This window comes from Oncorhynchus nerka, linkage group LG20, assembly GCF_034236695.1.
Source record: "Oncorhynchus nerka isolate Pitt River linkage group LG20, Oner_Uvic_2.0, whole genome shotgun sequence".
NCBI classification, from domain to species: Eukaryota; Metazoa; Chordata; class Actinopteri; order Salmoniformes; family Salmonidae; genus Oncorhynchus; species Oncorhynchus nerka.
The window spans coordinates 90,873,444-90,893,559 of NC_088415.1; the positions used below are offsets into that span (position 1 = coordinate 90,873,444).

At 48.8% G+C, this 20,116-nt stretch overlaps 1 protein-coding gene across 1 annotated transcript in view; it reads left to right on the top strand.

Moving 5' to 3' along the window:
- Positions 1-13,945: 13,945 nt before the first annotated feature.
- The window catches only part of LOC135563123 (uncharacterized protein DDB_G0271670-like), a gene marked incomplete at its 3' end in the record, with an annotated part of 10,472 nt that continues 4,301 nt past the window's right edge, over positions 13,946-20,116 (top strand). Inside the window, exon 1 of the mRNA XM_065006098.1 lies at positions 13,946-14,545. Within this exon, the coding sequence (XP_064862170.1) occupies positions 13,946-14,545 (600 nt within the window). The remainder of the gene's footprint in view (positions 14,546-20,116) is intronic.

The following is a 20,116-nucleotide window of genomic DNA, read 5'->3' on the forward strand; positions in this document are numbered from 1 at the left end:
TCTTCCCTGTTATTGATCTGGTCCACCCTCCAGGTGTCGCCCCTCTTCCCTGTTATTGATCTGGTCCACCTGATCTGGTCCACCCCCCAGGTGTCGCCCCTCTTCCCCGTTATTGATCTGGTCCACCCTCCAGGTGTCGCCCCTCTTCCCTGTTATTGATCTGGTCCACCCTCCAGGTGTCGCCCCTCTTCCCTGTTATTGATCTGGTCCACCCTCCAGGTGTCGCCCCTCTTCCCCATTATTGATCTGGTCCACCTGATCTGGTCCACCCTCCAGGTGTCGCCCGTCTTCCCCGTTATTGATCTGGTCCACCTGATCTGGTCCACCCTCCAGGTGTCGCCCCTCTTCCCTGTTATTGATCTGTTCCACCCTCCAGGTGTCGCCCCTCTTCCCCGTTATTTTTCTGGTCCACCCTCCAGGTGTCGCCCCTCTTCCCTGTTATTGATCTGGTCCACCCTCCAGGTGTCGCCCCTCTTCCCCGTTATTGATCTGGTCCACCCTCCAGCTGTCGCCCCTCTTCCCCGTTATTGATCTGGTCCACCTGATCTGGTCCACCCTCCAGGTGTCGCCCCTCTTCCCCGTTATTGATCTGGTCCACCTGATCTGGTCCACCCTCCAGGTGTCGCCCCTCTTCCCCGTTATTGATCTGGTCCACCTGATCTGGTCCACCCTCCAGGTGTCGCCCCTCTTCCCTGTTATTGATCTGGTCCACCTGATCTGGTCCACCCTCCAGGTGTCGCCCCTCTTCCCCTTTATTGATCTGGTCCACCTGATCTGGTCCACCTTCCAGGTGTCGCCCCTCTTCCCCGTTATTGATCTGGTCCACCTGATCTGGTCCACCCTCCAGGTGTCGCCCTTCTTCCCCGTTATTGATCTGGTCCACCTGATCTGGTCCACCCTCCAGGTGTCGCCCCTCTTCCCTGTTATTGATCTGGTCCACCTGATCTGGTCCACCCTCCAGGTGTCGCCCCTATTCCCTGTTATTGATCTGGTCCACCTGATCTGGTCCACCCTCCAGGTGTCGCCCTTCTTCCCCGTTATTGATCTGGTCCACCCTCCAGGTGTCGCCCCTCTTCCCCGTTATTGATCTGGTCCACCCTCCAGGTGTCGCCCCTCTTCCCCGTTATTGATCTGGTCCACCTGATCTGGTCCACCCTCCAGGTGTCGCCCCTCTTCCCCGTTATTGATCTGGTCCACCTGATCTGGTCCACCCTCCAGGTGTCGCCCCTCTTCCCCGTTATTGATCTGGTCCACCTGATCTGGTCCACCCTCCAGGTGTCGCCCCTCTTCCCCGTTATTGATCTGGTCCGCCTGATCTGGTCCACCCTCCAGGTGTCGCCCCTCTTCCCTGTTATTGATCTGGTCCACCTGATCTGGTCCACCCTCCAGGTGTCGCCCCTCTTCCCCGTTATTGATCTGGTCCACCTGATCTGGTCCACCCTCCAGGTGTCGCCCTTCTTCCCCGTTATTGATCTGGTCCACCTGATCTGGTCCACCCTCCAGGTGTCGCCCCTCTTCCCTGTTATTGATCTGGTCCACCTGATCTGGTCCACCCTCCAGGTGTCGCCCCTCTTCCCTGTTATTGATCTGGTCCACCTGATCTGGTCCACCCTCCAGGTGTCGCCCCTCTTCCCTGTTATTGATCTGGTCCACCTGATCTGGTCCACCCTCCAGGTGTCGCCCCTCTTCCCTCTTATTGATCTGGTCCACCTGATCTGGTCCACCCTCCAGGTGTCGCCCCTCTTCCCTCTTATTGATCTGGTCCACCTGATCTGGTCCACCCTCCAGGTGTCGCCCCTGTTCCCTGTTATTGATCTGGTCCACCCTCCAGGTGTCGCCCCTCTTCCCTGTTATTGATCTGGTCCACCCTCCAGGTGTCGCCCCTCTTCCCTGTTATTGATCTGGTCCACCCTCCAGGTGTCGCCCCTCTTCCCTGTTATTGATCTGGTCCACCCTCCAGGTGTCGCCCCTCTTCCCTGTTATTGATCTGGTCCACCCTCCAGGTGTCGCACTTCATCTCTATGTGGATCGATTGTGTGTGTGGGGGGGGGGGGTCGACCTTCGCATGAGTTTATTTCAATAAACTTGAAACTTTCACGAGTTTACACATTGTGCCAGAGACCGTGTTGTAAAGTGAGCAGCAGTCCCCACTACGTACTAATGACAGGCTGTATGACAGGCTGTGATGCATCCCCCAGCAGAGCCCTGAGACCCGTCTGCTTGGATCAGGAGACATGGAGTGAACACAGAGTGATGGGGGAGATAGTTGTAGAGGGAGGGAGAGAGACAGGGAGAGACGGAGAGAGAGAGAGAGGAGAGAAGAGAGAGAGACCGGTGGGAGAGAGAGAGAGAAGAGAGAGAGAAAGAGAGAGAGAGAGGGAGAGAGAGAGAGAGAGAGACCAGTGGGAAAGAGAGAGAGAGGAGAGAGAGAGAGAGAGGAGAGAGAGAAAAGAGAGAGAGAGAGACATAGAGGGAGAGTGAGAGAGAGAGAGAGAGAGGCAGAGAGAGAGAGGCAGTGAGAGAGAGAGAGGCAGAGAGAGGAGAGAAGAGAGAGAGGCCGGTGGGAGATAGAGAGGAGAGAGAGAAAAGAGAGAGAGAGAGACATAGAGAGAGAGTGAGAGAGTGAGAGAGAGAGAGAGAGAGAGAGTGAGGGAGGGAGAGAAAGAGAAAGAGAGAAATACAAACTTAAACTATGTCAAAACCCTCCACTGTGCCTCATCTCAACTAGAGACTCAACAGCTTGTGCTACCATACTGAAGTTATGGAGGCATGTGGCCATGGGACAAATTGTATGTGTATAAAGTTAGCAGTTTGTATTCATAAGCAGTTTGACATTTGTGTTGAAAATTCCCATATGGATGTTTGAATCAAGTTCTTTTTTAATATTTTTTTATTTTATTTAATTTTCATTTAAAATGCAACACAACCGTAGTTTCACACAAACCTGCTCTTAATTGCACATGAACAAGTATAGAGATAAATGAAAACATTATTTTATTTATTTTACTCAGATAAAACACACTGCAGCACATTGGATTTTCTCAATACACCTTGTAAAGGTTTGCCTGTGTACGACAATTCATCTCATCCGAATGACAAATCACATGGGCACATCCTACAGGACTCAACATCTACGTTATAGAGGAGGTTGTATGTACAGCCTGACAGGAAGCTTATTGTCTGAAGGGAACACTCTCATGTCATCTCATCCGAATGACAAATCACATGGGCACATCCTACAGGACTCAACATCTACGTTATAGAGGAGGTTGTATGTACAGCCTGACAGGAAGCCGTGCTTATTGTCTGAAGGGAACACTCTCATGTCATCTCATCCGAATGACAAATCACATGGGCACATCCGACAGGACTCAACATCTACGTTATAGAGGAGGTTGTATGTACAGCCTGTCAGGAAGCTTATTGTCTGAAGGGAACACTCTCATGTCATCTCATCCGAATGACAAATCACATGGGCACATCCTACAGGACTCAACATCTACGTTATAGAGGAGGTTGTATGTACAGCCTGACAGGAAGCCGTGCTTATTGTCTGAAGGGAACACTCTCATGTCATCTCATCCGAATGACAAATCACATGGGCACATCCTACAGGACTCAACATCTACGTTATAGAGGAGGTTGTATGTACAGCCTGACAGGAAGCTTATTGTCTGAAGGGAACACTCTCATGTCATCTCATCCGAATGACAAATCACACGGGCACATCCTACAGGACTCAACATCTACGTTATAGAGGAGGTTGTATGTACAGCCTGACAGGAAGCTTATTGTCTGAAGGGAACACTCTCATGTCATCTCATCCGAATGACAAATCACATGGGCACATCCTACAGGACTCAACATCTACGTTATAGAGGAGGTTGTATGTACAGCCTGTCAGGAAGCTTATTGTCCGAAGGGAACACTCTCATGTCATCTCATCCGAATGACAAATCACATGGGCACATCCTACAGGACTCAACATCTACGTTATAGAGGAGGTTGTATGTACAGCCTGACAGGAAGCTTATTGTCTGAAGGGAACACTCTCATGTCATCTCATCCGAATGACAAATCACATGGGCACATCCTACAGGACTCAACATCTACGTTATAGAGGAGGTTGTATGTACAGCCTGACAGGAAGCTTATTGTCTGAAGGGAACACTCTCATGTCATCTCATCCGAATGACAAATCACATGGGCACATCCGACAGGACTCAACATCTACGTTATAGAGGAGGTTGTATGTACAGCCTGACAGGAAGCTTATTGTCCGAAGGGAACACTCTCATGTCATCTCATCCGAATGACAAATCACATGGGCACATCCTACAGGACTCAACATCTACGTTATAGAGGAGGTTGTATGTACAGCCTGACAGGAAGCTTATTGTCCGAAGGGAAAACTCCTCTTTTCTATTGTGTTTTTCACCATAGGTTTGTTTATGTGTAACTCTGTGTTGTTGTTTGTGTCACACTGCTTTACCTAAATCTTGGCCAGGTCGCAGTTGTAAATGAAGATACTGGTTCTCAACTGGCCGACCTGGTTAAATAAAGGTCAAATTAAATAAATATATAAAAATACAGCTATTTCATTCATTTTCTGAATGAAAAATTGCTATTTCAGTCAGTGCTGTACATGCCTATAGTTGTAGGTACTAACTTAATGTATATGTCTTAGTTTGCATCCCAAATTACACTCTATTCCCTATATAGTACACTACTTTTGATTAGGGCTCTGGTCAACAGTAGTGCACTACAGTAAGATATAGGGCACCATTTTGATGGACACTATGTAGTTTTCTGAAGGCGAGGAGCTGCCTTCCACTAAATGGGTGGTACCTTTGGTAACCGTGGTTCCCATTGTTCCTCAACACAGAACCCTGGGAAAAAAGCAGATTCATATACGCCTACGGTACACAGATACAATGGGGTCAATGATTTACAGCCTTGATAAATATGAGCTATAAAGACTGTAAAAATAAATCATTTAAATGCTGAGCCATATTGTATGTGTCACCACTCCCTCCTCAGAAGGCATATGGCCCTTCTCTGTTCGGGCGGCGCTCGGCGGTCGTCGTCACCGGTCTACTAGCTGCTACTTTTCCCTTCTCTGTTCGGGCGGCGCTCGGCGGTCGTCGTCACCGGTCTACTAGCTGCTACTTTTCCCTTCTCTGTTCGGGCGGCGCTCGGCGGTCGTCGTCACCGGTCTACTAGCTGCTACTTGTCCCTTCTCTGTTCGGGTGGCGCTCGGCGGTCGTCGTCACCGGTCTACTAGCTGCTACTTTTATCTTCTCTGTTCGGGCGGCGCTCGGCGGTCGTCGTCACCGGTGTACTAGCTGCTACTTTTCCCTTCTCTGTTCAGGCGGCGCTTGGCGGTCGTCGTCACCGGTCTACTAGCTGCTACTTGTCCCTTCTCTGTTCGGGCGGCGCTCGGCGGTCGTCGTCACCGGTCTGCTAGCTGCTACTTTTCCCTTCTCTGTTCGGGCGGCGCTCGGCGGTCGTCGTCACCGGTCTGCTAGCTGCTACTTTTCCCTTCTCTGTTCGGGCGGCGCTCGGCGGTCGTCGTCACCGGTCTACTAGCTGCTACTTTTCCCTTCTCTGTTCGGGCGGCGCTCGGCGGTCGTCGTCACCGGTCTACTAGCTGCTACTTTTCCCTTCTCTGTTCGGGCGGCGCTCGGCGGTCGTCGTCACCGGTCTACTAGCTGCTACTTTTCCCTTCTCTGTTCGGGCGACGCTCGGCGGTCGTCGTCACCGGTCTACTAGCTGCTACTTGTCCCTTCTCTGTTCGGGCGGCGCTCGGCGGTCGTCGTCACCGGTCTACTAGCTGCTACTTTTCCCTTCTCTGTTCGGGCGGCGCTCGGCGGTCGTCGTCACCGGTCTACTAGCTGCCACTTTTATCTTCTCTGTTCGGGCGGCGCTCGGCGGTCGTCGTCACCGGTCTGCTAGCTGCTACTTTTCCCTTCTCTGTTCGGGCGGCGCTCGGCGGTCGTCGTCACCGGTCTACTAGCTGCTACTTTTCCCTTCTCTGTTCGGGCGGCGCTCGGCGGTCGTCGTCACCGGTCTACTAGCTGCTACTTTTCCCTTCTCTGTTCGGGCGGCGCTCGGCGGTCGTCGTCACCGGTCTACTAGCTGCTACTTTTCCCTTCTCTGTTCGGGCGACGCTCGGCGGTCGTCGTCACCGGTCTACTAGCTGCTACTTGTCCCTTCTCTGTTCGGGCGGCGCTCGGCGGTCGTCGTCACCGGTCTACTAGCTGCTACTTTTCCCTTCTCTGTTCGGGCGGCGCTCGGCGGTCGTCGTCACCGGTCTACTAGCTGCCACTTTTATCTTCTCTGTTCGGGCGGCGCTCGGCGGTCGTCGTCACGGGTCTACTAGCTGCTACTTTTATCTTCTCTGTTCGGGTGGCGCGCGGCGGTCGTCGTCACCGGTCTACTAGCTGCTACTTGTCCCTTCTCTGTTCGGGCGGCGCTCGGCGGTCGTCGTCACCGGTCTACTAGCTGCTACTTTTCCCCTTTCTGTTGGTGTTGTCTTATTGGTTACACCTGTTTCTTGTTTAGGTTTTAGCTGAGCCGGTGATGCCCGCCTGCTCTTTGTGCTTATTTTCCTCTGCTCATGTTTGTGGTTGTGCGTTTTTCTTGTTTTTTCTCCGGACTGGTTGGGTCCTGGTTTTGTGCCGGTCTTGTTATTGCGCCTGGTGTTTTGACGGGACGTTGTCCTGCCCTGGAATAAAGCATTGTCCTTTGCCCTTTGCTTCCTGCGCCTGACTCCGCACCCACTAGGCATAGCGTTACATAGAAGTGTGTTACAGTATGCTCAAAAAAAAAAGTGTAAATTGTATTATTTTATACTAATTAAATTGCTCAGAGAAAGTGTTTCAGATTATTTTGTGCCCAATAGTGATGTGATCCTGGGACTAAACACCTCCCCCTGCAACGGAATCCTGGACTTTCTGACGGGCCGCCCCCAGGTGGTGAGGGTGGGTCCCTGCAACGGGATCCTGGACTTCCTGACGGGCCGCCCCCAGGTGGTGAGGGTGGGTCCCTGCAACGGGATCCTGGACTTCCTGACGGGCCGCCCCTAGGTGGTGAGGGTGGGTAGCAACACATCTGCCATGCTGATCCTCAACACTGGAGCTCCCAGTACTCTACTGCTACTCTCTGTTCATCATATATGCATAGTCACTTTAACCATACCTACATGTACATACTACCTCAATAAGCCTGACTAACAGGTGTCTGTATAGAGCCTTGCTACTGTTATTTTCAAATGTCTTTTTACTTACCTACACACACACACACACACACACACACATTTTTCCCCGTACTATTGGTTAGAGCCTGTAAGTAAGCATTTCACTGTTAGGTCAACACCTAATAAATAATAAACTTTGATTTGATTTGATTTGTGCCCTATTCCCTATATAGTGCACTACTATAGACCAAAGCCCTATTCCCTATATAGTGGTACTACTATAGACCAGAGCCCTATTCCCTATATAGTGAACTACTTTAGACCAGAGGCCTATTCCCTATATAGTGGTACTACTATAGACCAGAGCCCTATTACCTATATAGTGGTACTACTATAAACCAGAGCCCTATTCCCTATATAGTGGTACTACTATAGACCAGAGCCCTATTCCCTATATAGTGGTACTACTATAGACCAGAACCAACTATGACGAGACGGCCTACAGGGAGGATGTGAGGGCCCTCGGGGTGTGGTGTCAGGAAAATAACCTCACGCTCAACGTCAACAAAACAAAGGAGATGATCGTGGACTTCAGGAAACAGCAGAGGGAACACCCCCCTATCCACATCGATGGAACAGTAGTGGAGAGGGTAGTAAGTTTTAAGTTCCTCGGTGTACACATCACGGACAAACTGAATTGGTCCACCCACACAGACAGCGTCGTGAAGAAGGCGCAGCAGCGCCTCTTCAACCTCACATTTACATTACATTTAAGTCATTTAGCAGACGCTCTTATCCAGAGCGACTTACAAATTGGTGCATTCACCTTATGACCTCCAGTGGAACAGTAGTGCATCTAAATCTTTTCAGGGGGAGGGGGGGTGAGAGGGATTACTTTATCCTATCCTAGGTATTCCTTAAAGAGGTGGGGTTTCAGGTGTCTCCGGAAGGTGGTGATTGACTCCGCTGTCCTGGCGTCGTGAGGGAGTTTGTTCCACCATTGGGGGGCCAGAGCAGCGAACAGTTTTGACTGGGCTGAGCGGGAACTGTACTTCCTCAGTGGTAGGGAGGCGAGCAGGCCAGAGGTGGATGAACGCAGTGCCCTTGTTTGGGTGTAGGGCCTGATCAGAGCCTGGAGGTACTGAGGTGCCGTTCCCCTCACAGCTCCGTAGGCAAGCACCATGGTCTTGTAGCGGATGCGAGCTTCAACTGGAAGCCAGTGGAGGGAGCGGAGGAGCGGGGTGACGTGAGAGAACTTGGGAAGGTTGAACACCAGACGGGCTGCGGCGTTCTGGATGAGTTGTAGGGGTTTAATGGCACAGGCAGGGAGCCCAGCCAACAGCGAGTTGCAGTAATCCAGACGGGAGATGACAAGTGCCTGGATTAGGACCTGCGCCGCTTCCTGTGTGAGGCAGGGTCGTACTCTGCGGATGTTGTAGAGCATGAACCTACAGGAACGGGCCACCGCCTTGATGTTAGTTGAGAACGACAGGGTGTTGTCCAGGATCACGCCAAGGTTCTTAGCGCTCTGGGAGGAGGACACAATGGAGTTGTCAACCGTGATGGCGAGATCATGGAACGGGCAGTCCTTCCCCGGGAGGAAGAGCAGCTCCGTCTTGCCGAGGTTCAGCTTGAGGTGGTGATCCGTCATCCACACGGATATGTCTGCCAGACATGCAGAGATGCGATTCGCCACCTGGTCATCAGAAGGGGGAAAGGAGAAGATTAATTGTGTGTCGTCTGCATAGCAATGATAGGAGAGACCATGTGAGGTTATGACAGAGCCAAGTGACTTGGTGTATAGCGAGAATAGGAGAGGGCCTAGAACAGAGCCCTGGGGGACACCAGTGGTGAGAGCACGTGGTGTGGAGACGGATTCTCGCCACGCCACCTGGTAGGAGCGACCTGTCAGGTAGGACGCAATCCAAGCGTGGGCCGCGCCGGAGATGCCCAACTCGGAGAGGGAGGAGGCTGAAGAAATTCGGCTTGTCACCAAAAGCACTCACAAACTTTTACAGATGCACAATCGAGAGCATCCTATCCTGTCGGGCTGTATCACCGCCTGGTACGGCATCTGCACCGCCTACAACCGTAAGGCTCTCCAGAGGGTAGTGAGGTCTGCACAACGCATCACCGGGGGCAAACTACCTGCCCTCCAGGACACCTACACCACCCGATGTCACAGGAAGGCCATAAAGATCATCAAGGACAACAACCACCCGAGCCACTGCCTGTTCACCCCGCTATCATCCAGAAGGCGAGGTCAGTACAGGTGCATCAACGCAGGGACCGAGAAACTGAAAAACAGCTTCTATCTCAAGGCCATCAGACTGTTAAACAGACACCACTAACATTGAGTGGCTGCTGCCAACACACTGACTCAACTCCAGCCACTTTAATAATCAAAATTGGATGTAATAAATGTATCACTAGTCACTTTTAACAATGCCACTTCATATAATGTTTTCATACCCTACATTACTTCTCATATGTATATACTTTACTCTATACCATCTACTGCATCTTGCCATCTTGATGTAATGTTTCACTAGCCACTTTAAACAATGCCTCTTTTAAATGTTTACATACCCTACATTACTCATCTCATATGTATATACTGTATTCTATACCATCTACTGTATGCCGTTCTGTACCATCACTCATTCATATATTTTTATGTACTTATATTCTTCATCCCTTTACACCTGTGTGTATAAGACAGTAGTTTTGAAATTGTTAGGTTTGATTACTCGTTGGTTATTACTGCATTGTTGGAACTAGAAGCACAAGCATTTCGCTACCCTCGCATCAACATCTGCTAACCATGTGTATGTGACAAAATGTGATTTCATTTGATTTGACATGGACTGAGACATGGACTGAGACCAAGCTACAGCTGTTTTTCTAAATTAATTAGAGAAGAGGTACATTAGGTACAGTTTTAGCATCAGCCGCTAAAAGCACACTGTGTTGTGTAGCTAGCTAAAAGCACACTGTGTTGTGTAGCTAGCTAAAAGCTCCCTGTGTTGTGTAGCTAGCTAAAAGCACACTGTGTTGTGTAGCTAGCTAAAAGCTCCCTGTGTTGTGTAGCTAGCTAAAAGCTCCTTGTGTTGTGTAGCTAGCTAAAAGCTCCCTGTGTTGTGTAGCTAGCTAAAAGCTCCCTGTGTTGTGCAGCTAGCTAAAAGCTCCCTGTGTTGTGCAGCTAGCTAAAAGCTCCCTATGTTGTGCAGCTAGCTTAAAGCGCTCTGTGTTGTGCAGCTAGCTAAAAGCGCTCTGTGTTGTGTAGCTAGCTAAAAGCTCTCTGTGTTGTGCAGCTAGCTAAAAGCTCCATGTGTTGTGTAGCTAGCTAAAGGCTCTCTGTGTTGTGTAGCTAGCTAAAAGCTCCCTGTGTTGTGCAGCTAGCTTAAAGCGCTCTGTGTTGTGCAGCTAGCTAAAGGCTCTCTGTGTTGTGTAGCTAGCTTAAATCGCTCTGTGTTGTGTAGCTAGCTAAAGGCCCTCTGTGCTATGTAGCTAGCTTAAAGCGCTGTGTTGTGTAGCGAGCTAAAGGCTCTCTGTATTGTGCAGCTAGCTTAAAGCGCTGTGTTGTGTAGCTAGCTAAAGGCTCTCTGTGTTGTGCAGCTAGCTTAAAGCGCTCTGTGTTGTGCAGCTAGCTAAAGGCTCTCTGTGTTGTGTAGCTAGCTTAAAGCGCTCTGTGTTGTGTAGCTAGCTAAAGGCTCTCTGTGTTGTGTAGCTAGCTTAAAGCGCTGTGTTGTGTAGCGAGCTAAAGGCTCTCTGTATTGTGCAGCTAGCTTAAAGCGCTCTGTGTACTTTTTCATTGATTGTTTAGCTGATACTGTATCATATGTTTGGGTGGAGTGAATCAGTGAGTGAGTGAGTGAGTGAGTGTGCACTATATGTGATGGACAGAAAGTGAAAAAGGGAGAGACAGAGAGAGAGGGAGAGACGGAGAGAGAAATAAATTAAGAAGAATTGAAAGAGTAAACCAATCCATTGAGTGCACAGACAACTCGTATCCTGCTCCAGTTACAGACAGACACGCTGATTGGCTGCTGTGATGGAACAAAGTGGGTATTATTACATTCACAAAACTCAGTTAACATTTAAGAGCCTGCAGTTCCAGAAACACTAGAGAGTACTGCAGAGCTCTTAACATTGTGAGTTTACTCATGTTGTGTGTATTTCCCAAATGGCACCCTATTCACTATATAGAGAGACAGAGAGGGAGAGACAGGGACAGAGACGGATAGAGAGAGAGAGAGAGAGTCTGACAGACCAATCAACCTGCACGTGTCCTCTACTGTATGCTTATTGTTATTGTTCAATGTATGATTATTTTGACCCTTGGTTATTGTTGTTTCTGTTGTCCCGTAGACAATTTTGATTCTCAAATTGAATTCATAGAGAGAGAGGGAGAGGCAGGGAAAGAGAGAGACAGAGAGAGAGAGAGAGAGAGAGACATAGAGAGAGGGAGAGAAACAAAGCCATCACCTACAGAGAGATGAACCTGGAGAAGTGTCCCCTAAGCAAGCTGGTCCTGGGGCTCTGTTCACAAACAAACCCCACAGAGCCCCAGGACAGCAGCACGATTAGACCCAAGCAAATCATGAGAAAAGAAAAAGATAATTACTTGACACATTGGTAAGAATTAACAAAAAAACTGAGCAAACTAGAATGCTATTTGGCCCTAAACAGAGAGTACACAGTGGCAGAATACCTGACCAAACTTAAGGAAAGCTTTGACTATGTACAGACTCAGTGAGCATAGCCTTGCTATTGAGAAAGGCCGCCGTAGGCCGACATGGCTCTCAAGAGAAGGCAGGCTATGTTCTCACTGCCCAGAAAATGAGGTAGAAACTGAGCTGCACTTCAATGTACTAAGTAAATGTCAAATGGATTTAAAAAAAAAAATATTGTACGACAGACCACATATTCATCCTGCATAAACAAACAAACCAAAACAAAGGCATAGTCTTCTCATGCTTTGTTGATTTAAAAAAAAACTTCAACTCAATTTGGCATGAGGGTCTGCTATACAATGGATGGACAGTGGTGTTGGGGGAAAAACACATGACATTATAAAATCCATGTATACAAACAACAAGTGGGCGGTTAAAATAGGCAAAAACACACACATTTCTTCCCACGGGGCCGTGGGGTAAGACAGGGATGCAGCTTAAGCCCCACCCTCTTCAACATGTATCTCAACGAATAATGATGTTCCAAAAAAGTTCTAGTCACCAGGACCACAAATACAAATTCCAACTAGACAATGTTGCCCTAGAGCACACAAAAAAATGCATACCTAAAAATCAGCTCCACAAAGCTGTGAATGATCTGAGAGACAAGGCAAGAAGGGCATTCTATGCCATCGAAAGGAACATAAAATTCAACATACCAATTAGGATCTGGCTAAAAATACTTGAGTCAGTTATAGAACCCATTTCCCTTTATGGTTGTGAGGTCTGGGGTCCGTTCACCAACCAAGAATTCACCAAATGGGCCAAACACCAAATTGAGACTCTGCACGCAGAATTCTGCAAAATATTGTCCATGTTCAAAGTAGAACACCAAATAATGCATGCAGAGCGGATTCAGGCAAAAATCTGAAGAGAATCCAACCAGATCCCCCCCCCCCCCATCTCCCAGGCTCTTATTATGGAAACCTATTATTTCCAAATATGTCCTTCACCCAAATTGCAATTCCTATGGCTTCCATTAGATGTCAACAGTCTTTGTTCAAGTTTCCAGGTTCCATTTTTTGAAAAATGAACAAGTATTTGGAGTTTTTGTTTGGTTACCACCAGAACCAAATCAGTCTTTCTGCGTGCGAGGGAGAATTTTCCTATCCTATTGAACATAATATTTTCCATGTGAAATATTATAGTTTTATTTACATTTTAGACTACCTGAGGATTAAATAGAAACATCGTTTCACTTGTTTGGACGAAGTTTCCGAGTTTCTTTTTGGACTCCTTTCCCTGCATGTTGAACGATTACTGAAATCAATGGCGCCAACTAAACAGACATTTTGGGATATAAGGAAGGATTTTATCGAACAAAACGACAAACGTCATGTTGTAGCTGGGACCTCTGTTCCCCTGTTTGGGATTGCAAACAGATCTTCAAAGGTAAGAAATTCATTTAATCGCTATTTGTGATTTTGTGAAGCCTGTGCTGGTTGAAAAATATGTTGATGTGGGGCGCTGTCCTCAGATATTTGCATGATATGCTTTCGCCGTAAAGCCTTTTTGAAATCTGACAACGCAGTTGGATTAACAAGAAGTTAGCCTTTTAAATGATGTAAGACACTTGTATGTTCATAGCAACACGTATCAAACAGTAAACTTCTACAATAATGGAACTGTATTGATACAAGGCAAGGATTAAAGCCTCCAGGCTTTAGAGAATATGTTTGCTACCCTAAAAGTAGAAGCTGAACTCATCTCAGAAACGGAGTAAAAAGTCAAGGAGGGAGATGGTGGAGAAAAGGGCACCCAACAGCCTCTGTGACCCAGCAAGAAGCACTCAGTGTCCCTCTACCTACATCACCTGCTGCACACAGAGCCAAGGACATGTCTACAACACCAAGAACACCTGCTATGCAACGTTTCCACAACACCCTCTCTCTAGTCGAAGCAGAGGTCATAGAACAAGCTTCAAGAGGAGGACACTGTCCGGAAACTAAAAGAAGAGGTGAAACAGTTCTGGGAGGAGAGCAGAGCATCTATTGCTAAATTAAAAAGCAGAATGGACAAACTGAGTCAGACAAATGATGACCTTAGAGACCATCTGAGCACAACGAGAGAGGAGCTAGAGCAGAGAGAAAAGTACATTGACACCCTCAACCAGCAGCTAGTCATTATGTCCTCTGCATCTAAAGAACAAGTCCACCAGCTTGGCACAACACAGGCAGAACCTGAGACCAGCAAAACCAGCATGGCCTCCACCACACAGCCTGCACCAGCCTACCAGTCAGCTCCAGCCCAGGTCAGAATACCAGCCTACCAGTCAGCTCCAGCCCAGGTCAGAATACCACCATCCCAGTCAGCTCCAGCCCAGGTCAGAATACCACCATCCCAGTCGGCTCCAGCCCAGGTCAGAATACCAGCCTACCAGTCAGCTCCAGCCCAGGTCAGAATACCACCATCCCAGTCTGCTCCAGCCCAGGTCAGAATACCAGCCTACCAGTCAGCTCCAGCGCAGGTCAGAATACCACCATCACAGTCTGCTCCAGCCCAGGTCAACCTACCAGCCTCCCAGTCTGCTCCAGCCCAGGCCAGAATACCAGCCTACCAGTCAGCTCCAGCGCATGTCAGAATACCAGCCTCCCAGTCTGCTCCAGCCCAGGTCAGAATACCAGCCTCCCAGTCTACTCCAGCCCAGGTCAGAATACCAGCCTCCCAGTCTGCTCCAGCCCAGGTCAACCTACCAGCCTCCCAGTCTGCTCCAGCCCAGGTCAGAATACCAGCCTCCCAGTCTGCTCCAGCCCAGGTCAGAATACCAGCCTCCCAGTCTGCTCCAGCCCAGGTCAGAATACCAGCCTCCCAGTCTGCTCCAGCCCAGGTCAGAATACCAGCCTCCCAGTCAGATCCAGCCCAGGTCAGAATACCAGCCTCCCAGTCAGATCCAGCCCAGGTCAGAATACCAGCCTCCCAGTCTGCTCCAGCCCAGGTCAGAATACCAGCCTCCCAGTCTGCTCCAGCCCAGGTCAGAATACCAGCCTCCCAGTCTGCTCCAGCCCAGGTCAGAATACCAGCCTCCCAGTCTGCTCCAGCCCAGGTCAGAATACCAGCCTCCCAGTCAGCTCCAGCCCAGGTCAGAATACCAGCCTCCCAGTCTGCTCCAGCCCAGGTCAGAATACCAGCCTCCCAGTCTGCTCCAGCCCAGGTCAGAATACCAGCCTCCCAGTCTGCTCCAGCCCAGGTCAGAATACCAGCCTCCCAGTCTGCTCCAGCCCAGGTCAGAATACCAGCCTCCCAGTCTGCTCCAGCCCAGGTCAGAATACCAGCCTCCCAGTCTGATCCAGCCCAGGTCAGAATACCAGCCTCCCAGTCTGCTCCAGCCCAGGTCAGAATACCAGCCTCCCAGTCAGATCCAGCCCAGGTCAGAATACCAGCCTCCCAGTCTGCTCCAGCCCAGGTCAGAATACCAGCCTCCCAGTCTGCTCCAGCCCAGGTCAGAATACCAGCCTCCCAGTCTGCTCCAGCCCAGGTCAGAATACCAGCCTCCCAGTCTGATCCAGCCCAGGTCAACCTACCAGCCTCCCAGTCTGCTCCAGCCCAGGTCAGAATACCAGCCTCCCAGTCTGCTCCAGCCCAGGTCAGAATACCAGCCTCCCAGTCTGCTCCAGCCCAGGTCAGAATACCAGCCTCCCAGTCTGCTCCAGCCCAGGTCAACCTACCAGCCTCCCAGTTTGATCCAGCCCAGGTCAGAATACCAGCCTCCCAGTCTGCTCCAGCCCAGGTCAGAATACCAGCCTCCCAGTCTGCTCCAGCCCAGGTCAGAATACCAGCCTCCCAGTCTGCTTCACCCAGGTCAGAATACCAGCCTCCCAGTCTGCTTCACCCAGGTCAGAATACCAGCCTCCCAGTCTGCTTCACCCAGGTCAGAATACCAGCCTCCCAGTCTGCTCCAGCCCAGGTCAACCTACCAGCCTCCCAGTTTGATCCAGCCCAGGTCAGAATACCAGCCTCCCAGTCTGCTCCAGCCCAGGTCAGAATACCAGCCTCCCAGTCTGCTCCAGCCCAGGTCAGAATACCAGCCTCCCAGTCTGCTCCAGCCCAGGTCAACCTACCAGCCTCCCAGTCTGCTCCAGCCCAGGTCAGAATACCAGCCTCCCAGTCTGCTCCAGCCCAGGTCAGAATACCAGCCTCCCAGTCTGCTCCAGCCCAGGTCAGTATACCAGCCTCCCAGTCTGCTCCAGCCCAGGTCAGAATACCAGTCTCCCAGTCTGCTCCAGCCCAGGTCAACCTACCAGCCTCCCAGTCTGCTCCAGCCCAGGTCAGAATACCAGCCTCCCAGTCTGCTCCAGCCCAGGTCAGAATACCAGCCTCCCAGTCTGCTCCAGCCCAGGTCAGAATACCAGCCTCCCAGTCTGCTCCAGCCCAGGTCAGAATACCAGCCTCCCAGTCTGATCCAGCCCAGGTCAGAATACCAGCCTCCCAGTCTGCTCCAGCCCAGGTCAGAATACCATCCTCCCAGTCAGATCCAGCCCAGGTCAGAATACCAGCCTCCCAGTCTGCTCCAGCCCAGGTCAGAATACCAGCCTCCCAGTCTGCTCCAGCCCAGGTCAACCTACCAGCCTCCCAGTCTGCTCCAGCCCAGGTCAGAATACCAGCCTCCCAGTCTGCTCCAGCCCAGGTCAGAATACCAGCTTCCCAGTCTGCTTCACCCAGACTATCAACCACAACTGCAATCCTTATTGATTGAAATGGGAAGTTCTTAGTCCAGCAGAGATGATTCCCTAGACACCAGGTGTATAAGTTCTGGCGTCCTACAACTGAGAGTGTATTGCAGCTACTCAGTCATACCAGGGTTGACACAACTGACAACATCATCATCCACACTGGCACAAACCACCTTCATGCCAAAGGTGAAAATGTATCTGGGGCAGTGAGAAGAGTGGCAGAACGGGCACAGGCTATGTTCCCAGCAACTAATATAGTTGTGTTTACCCTCCTACCAAGAAAAGACTTCCCAGGAAAGTTGATAGACAAAATAAATCAACAGATCACTGTGGACTGGGCCTCACTGCTCGACGTCAGAACGGCTCACCACCCCACTCTGACATGTGAACACTTATATAATAATGTACATCTTGATCAGGACAGTATCAGAACCTTTACCAAGGACCTAAAGGATGTATCACCCCAGCAGCAGAGGCCTCCCCGCTTCACTTTCTGAAACAACCTCCACCATCCCCAGGAGAGAAGAGCCAGACATGGCTTATTACAGCACAGCTCTACTAGACCAGGACCAACACAACACAGCTCTACTAGACCAGGCCCAACACAACACAGCTCTACTAGACCAGGCCCATCACAACACAGCTCTACTAGACCAGGCCCATCACAACACAGCTCTACTAGACCAGGCCCATCACAACACAGCTCTACTAGACCAGGCCCATGACAACACAGATTTACCATACCAATTACTTAAAAATCATACAATGTGATTTTCTGGATGTTTGTTTTAGATTCCGTCTCTCACAGTTGAAGTGTACCTATGATAAAAATTACAGACCTCTACATGCTTTGTAAATAGGAAAACCTGCAAAATCGGCAGTGTGTCAAATACTTGTTCTCCCCACTGTAGATACTTTTGTACCTGTTTCCTCCAGCATCTTCACAAGGTCCTTTGCTGTTGTTCTGGGATTGATTTGCACTTTTCGCACCAAAGTATGTTCATCTCTATACCTACTATCTAATCCAGGTCCTGACATTCTTACTCCTGCCGAATTAGGTAGTCAGAGTAGCCTGACGTTTTTGCATATGAATGTAAAAAGTCTTCTGCCAAAGCTTGATTTTGTGAATATATGGATAAAAACTGCCGACACGGATGTATTTATGCTTTCTGAAACCTGGCTTAAAAAAAATCTATTACAGACCAAAAATATTGGCATAAATGGTTACAATGTTTTCCATACAGATGGTAAATCTAAGGGTGTTGCTGTAAAAGACAAGTTCTCGGCGGTCGTTCTGACTTCTGTTACTAAACCTAAGCAATTTGAATATCTGTCTCTGAACCTAAACCTTGGCTCATCTTTAAATATTGTTGTATCTGGTTGTTATAGAACTCCATCTGCTACTGTTGGCTCTCTGGACTGATGGGTGATCTGATTCTGTACTGGTTAACATCTAGCTCTGATCAACTTAAAATTCTGTGCCTATAATACCTATAATCTCATTCAGATTGTCAACAGTGTAACAAGTTTGAATATAAAGTAGCCTCTGAAATCCTCTTTGATTGATTTGATCTGAACCAATACTCCTCATCGTTTCAATGCTTCTGGTATATTTGCAAATGACATGATCATGATCGCTGTGCTATTGCCTGTGTGGTAATATTCCTAAGAAATCTCCACGTGTTATTACGAAAAGAAAATGGAAGCGGTTTGATATTCAAGGTTTTTTACATGATGCATTGAATGGAATAGAATGGAATTTGTGGCTGTTTTTCTGCAAAGGGACCAGGACGACTGATTAGTGTAAAGGAAAGAATGAATGGGGCCATGTATCGTGAGATTTTGAGTGAAAACCTCTTTCCATCAGCAAGGGCATTGAAGATGAAATGTGGCTGGGTCTTTCAGCATGACAATGATCCCAAACACACCGCCCGGGCAACGAAGGAGTGGCTTCGTAAGAAGCATTTCAAGGTCCTGGAGTGGCCTAGCCAGTCTCCAGATCTCAACCCCATAGAAAATCTTTGGAGGGAGTTGAAAGTCCGTGTTGCCCAGCAACAGCCCAAAAACATCACTGCTCTAGAGGAGATCTGCATGGAGGAATGGGCCAAAATACCAGCAACAGTGTGTGAAAACCTTGTGAAGACTTACAGAATACGTTTGACCTCTGTCATTGCCAACAAAAGGTATATAACAAAGTATTGAGATAAACTTTTGTTATTGACCAAATACTTATTTTCCACCATAATTTGCAAATAAATTAATTAAAAATCCTACGATTTGATTTCCTGGATTTTTTTTCTCATTTTGTCTCTCATAGTTGCAGTGTACCTATGATGAAAATTACAGGCCTATCTCATCTTTTTAATAATTGGGAGAACTTGCACAATTGGTGGCTGACTAAATACTTTTTTTGCCCCACTGTAAATATCAATTACGGTCCCATTCTCATTTGCTTCTAACCTAAAATTAGAACAAGTCATGGTAGAAATAGTTTTAGTTACTTAGCACCGTGGTCCTGGAATTGTCTCCTGAACATTTTAAAATGTGATAATCTAGTTTCGTTGGTGGAGTTTAAACACTTGATGGATGTAAATTGCATAGAGGAGTGTAATTGTTTTTAGGACAGCTGTTTTTAGTCAATATATTTGTGTTTTTAATGTAATATGTATCTGGTGTATTGTATGTGTGTTTATAGTTGTGTTTAATGTTGTGTTAGTGTATGTAAGTTGTTTTGTCTGAAACGTTGTTCCCCCTGCTACTATTGGACCAGGTCTCTCTTGGAAAAGACACGTTGTTCCCCCTGCTGCTATTGGACCAGGTCTCTCTTGTTGTTGTACTGTGTGTGTGTTTATAGTTGTGTTTAATGTTGTGTTAGTGTATGTAAGTTGTTTTGTCTGAAACGTTGTTCCCCCTGCTGCTATTGGACCAGGTCTCTCTTGGAAAAGACACGTTGTTCCCCCTGCTGCTATTGGACCAGGTCTCTCTTGGAAAAGACACGTTGTTCCCCCTGCTGCTATTGGACCAGGTCTCTCTTGGTAAAGACACGTTGTTCCCCCTGCTACTATTGGACCAGGTCTCTCTTGGTAAAGACACGTTGTTCCCCCTGCTGCTATTGGACCAGGTCTCTCTTGGTAAAGACACGTTGTTCCCCCTGCTGCTATTGGACCAGGTCTCTCTTGGAAAAGACACGTTGTTCCCCCTGCTGCTATTGGACCAGGTCTCTCTTGTTGTTGTACTGTGTGTGTGTTTATAGTTGTGTTTAATGTTGTGTTAGTGTATGTAAGTTGTTTTGTCTGAAACGTTGTTCCCCCTGCTGCTATTGGACCAGGTCTCTCTTGGAAAAGACACGTTGTTCTCCCTGCTGCTATTGGACCAGGTCTCTCTTGGTAAAGACACGTTGTTCCCCCTGCTGCTATTGGACCAGGTCTCTCTTGGTAAAGACACGTTGTTCTCCCTGCTGCTATTGGACCAGGTCTCTCTTGGAAAAGATTGGACCAGGTCTCTCTTGGAAA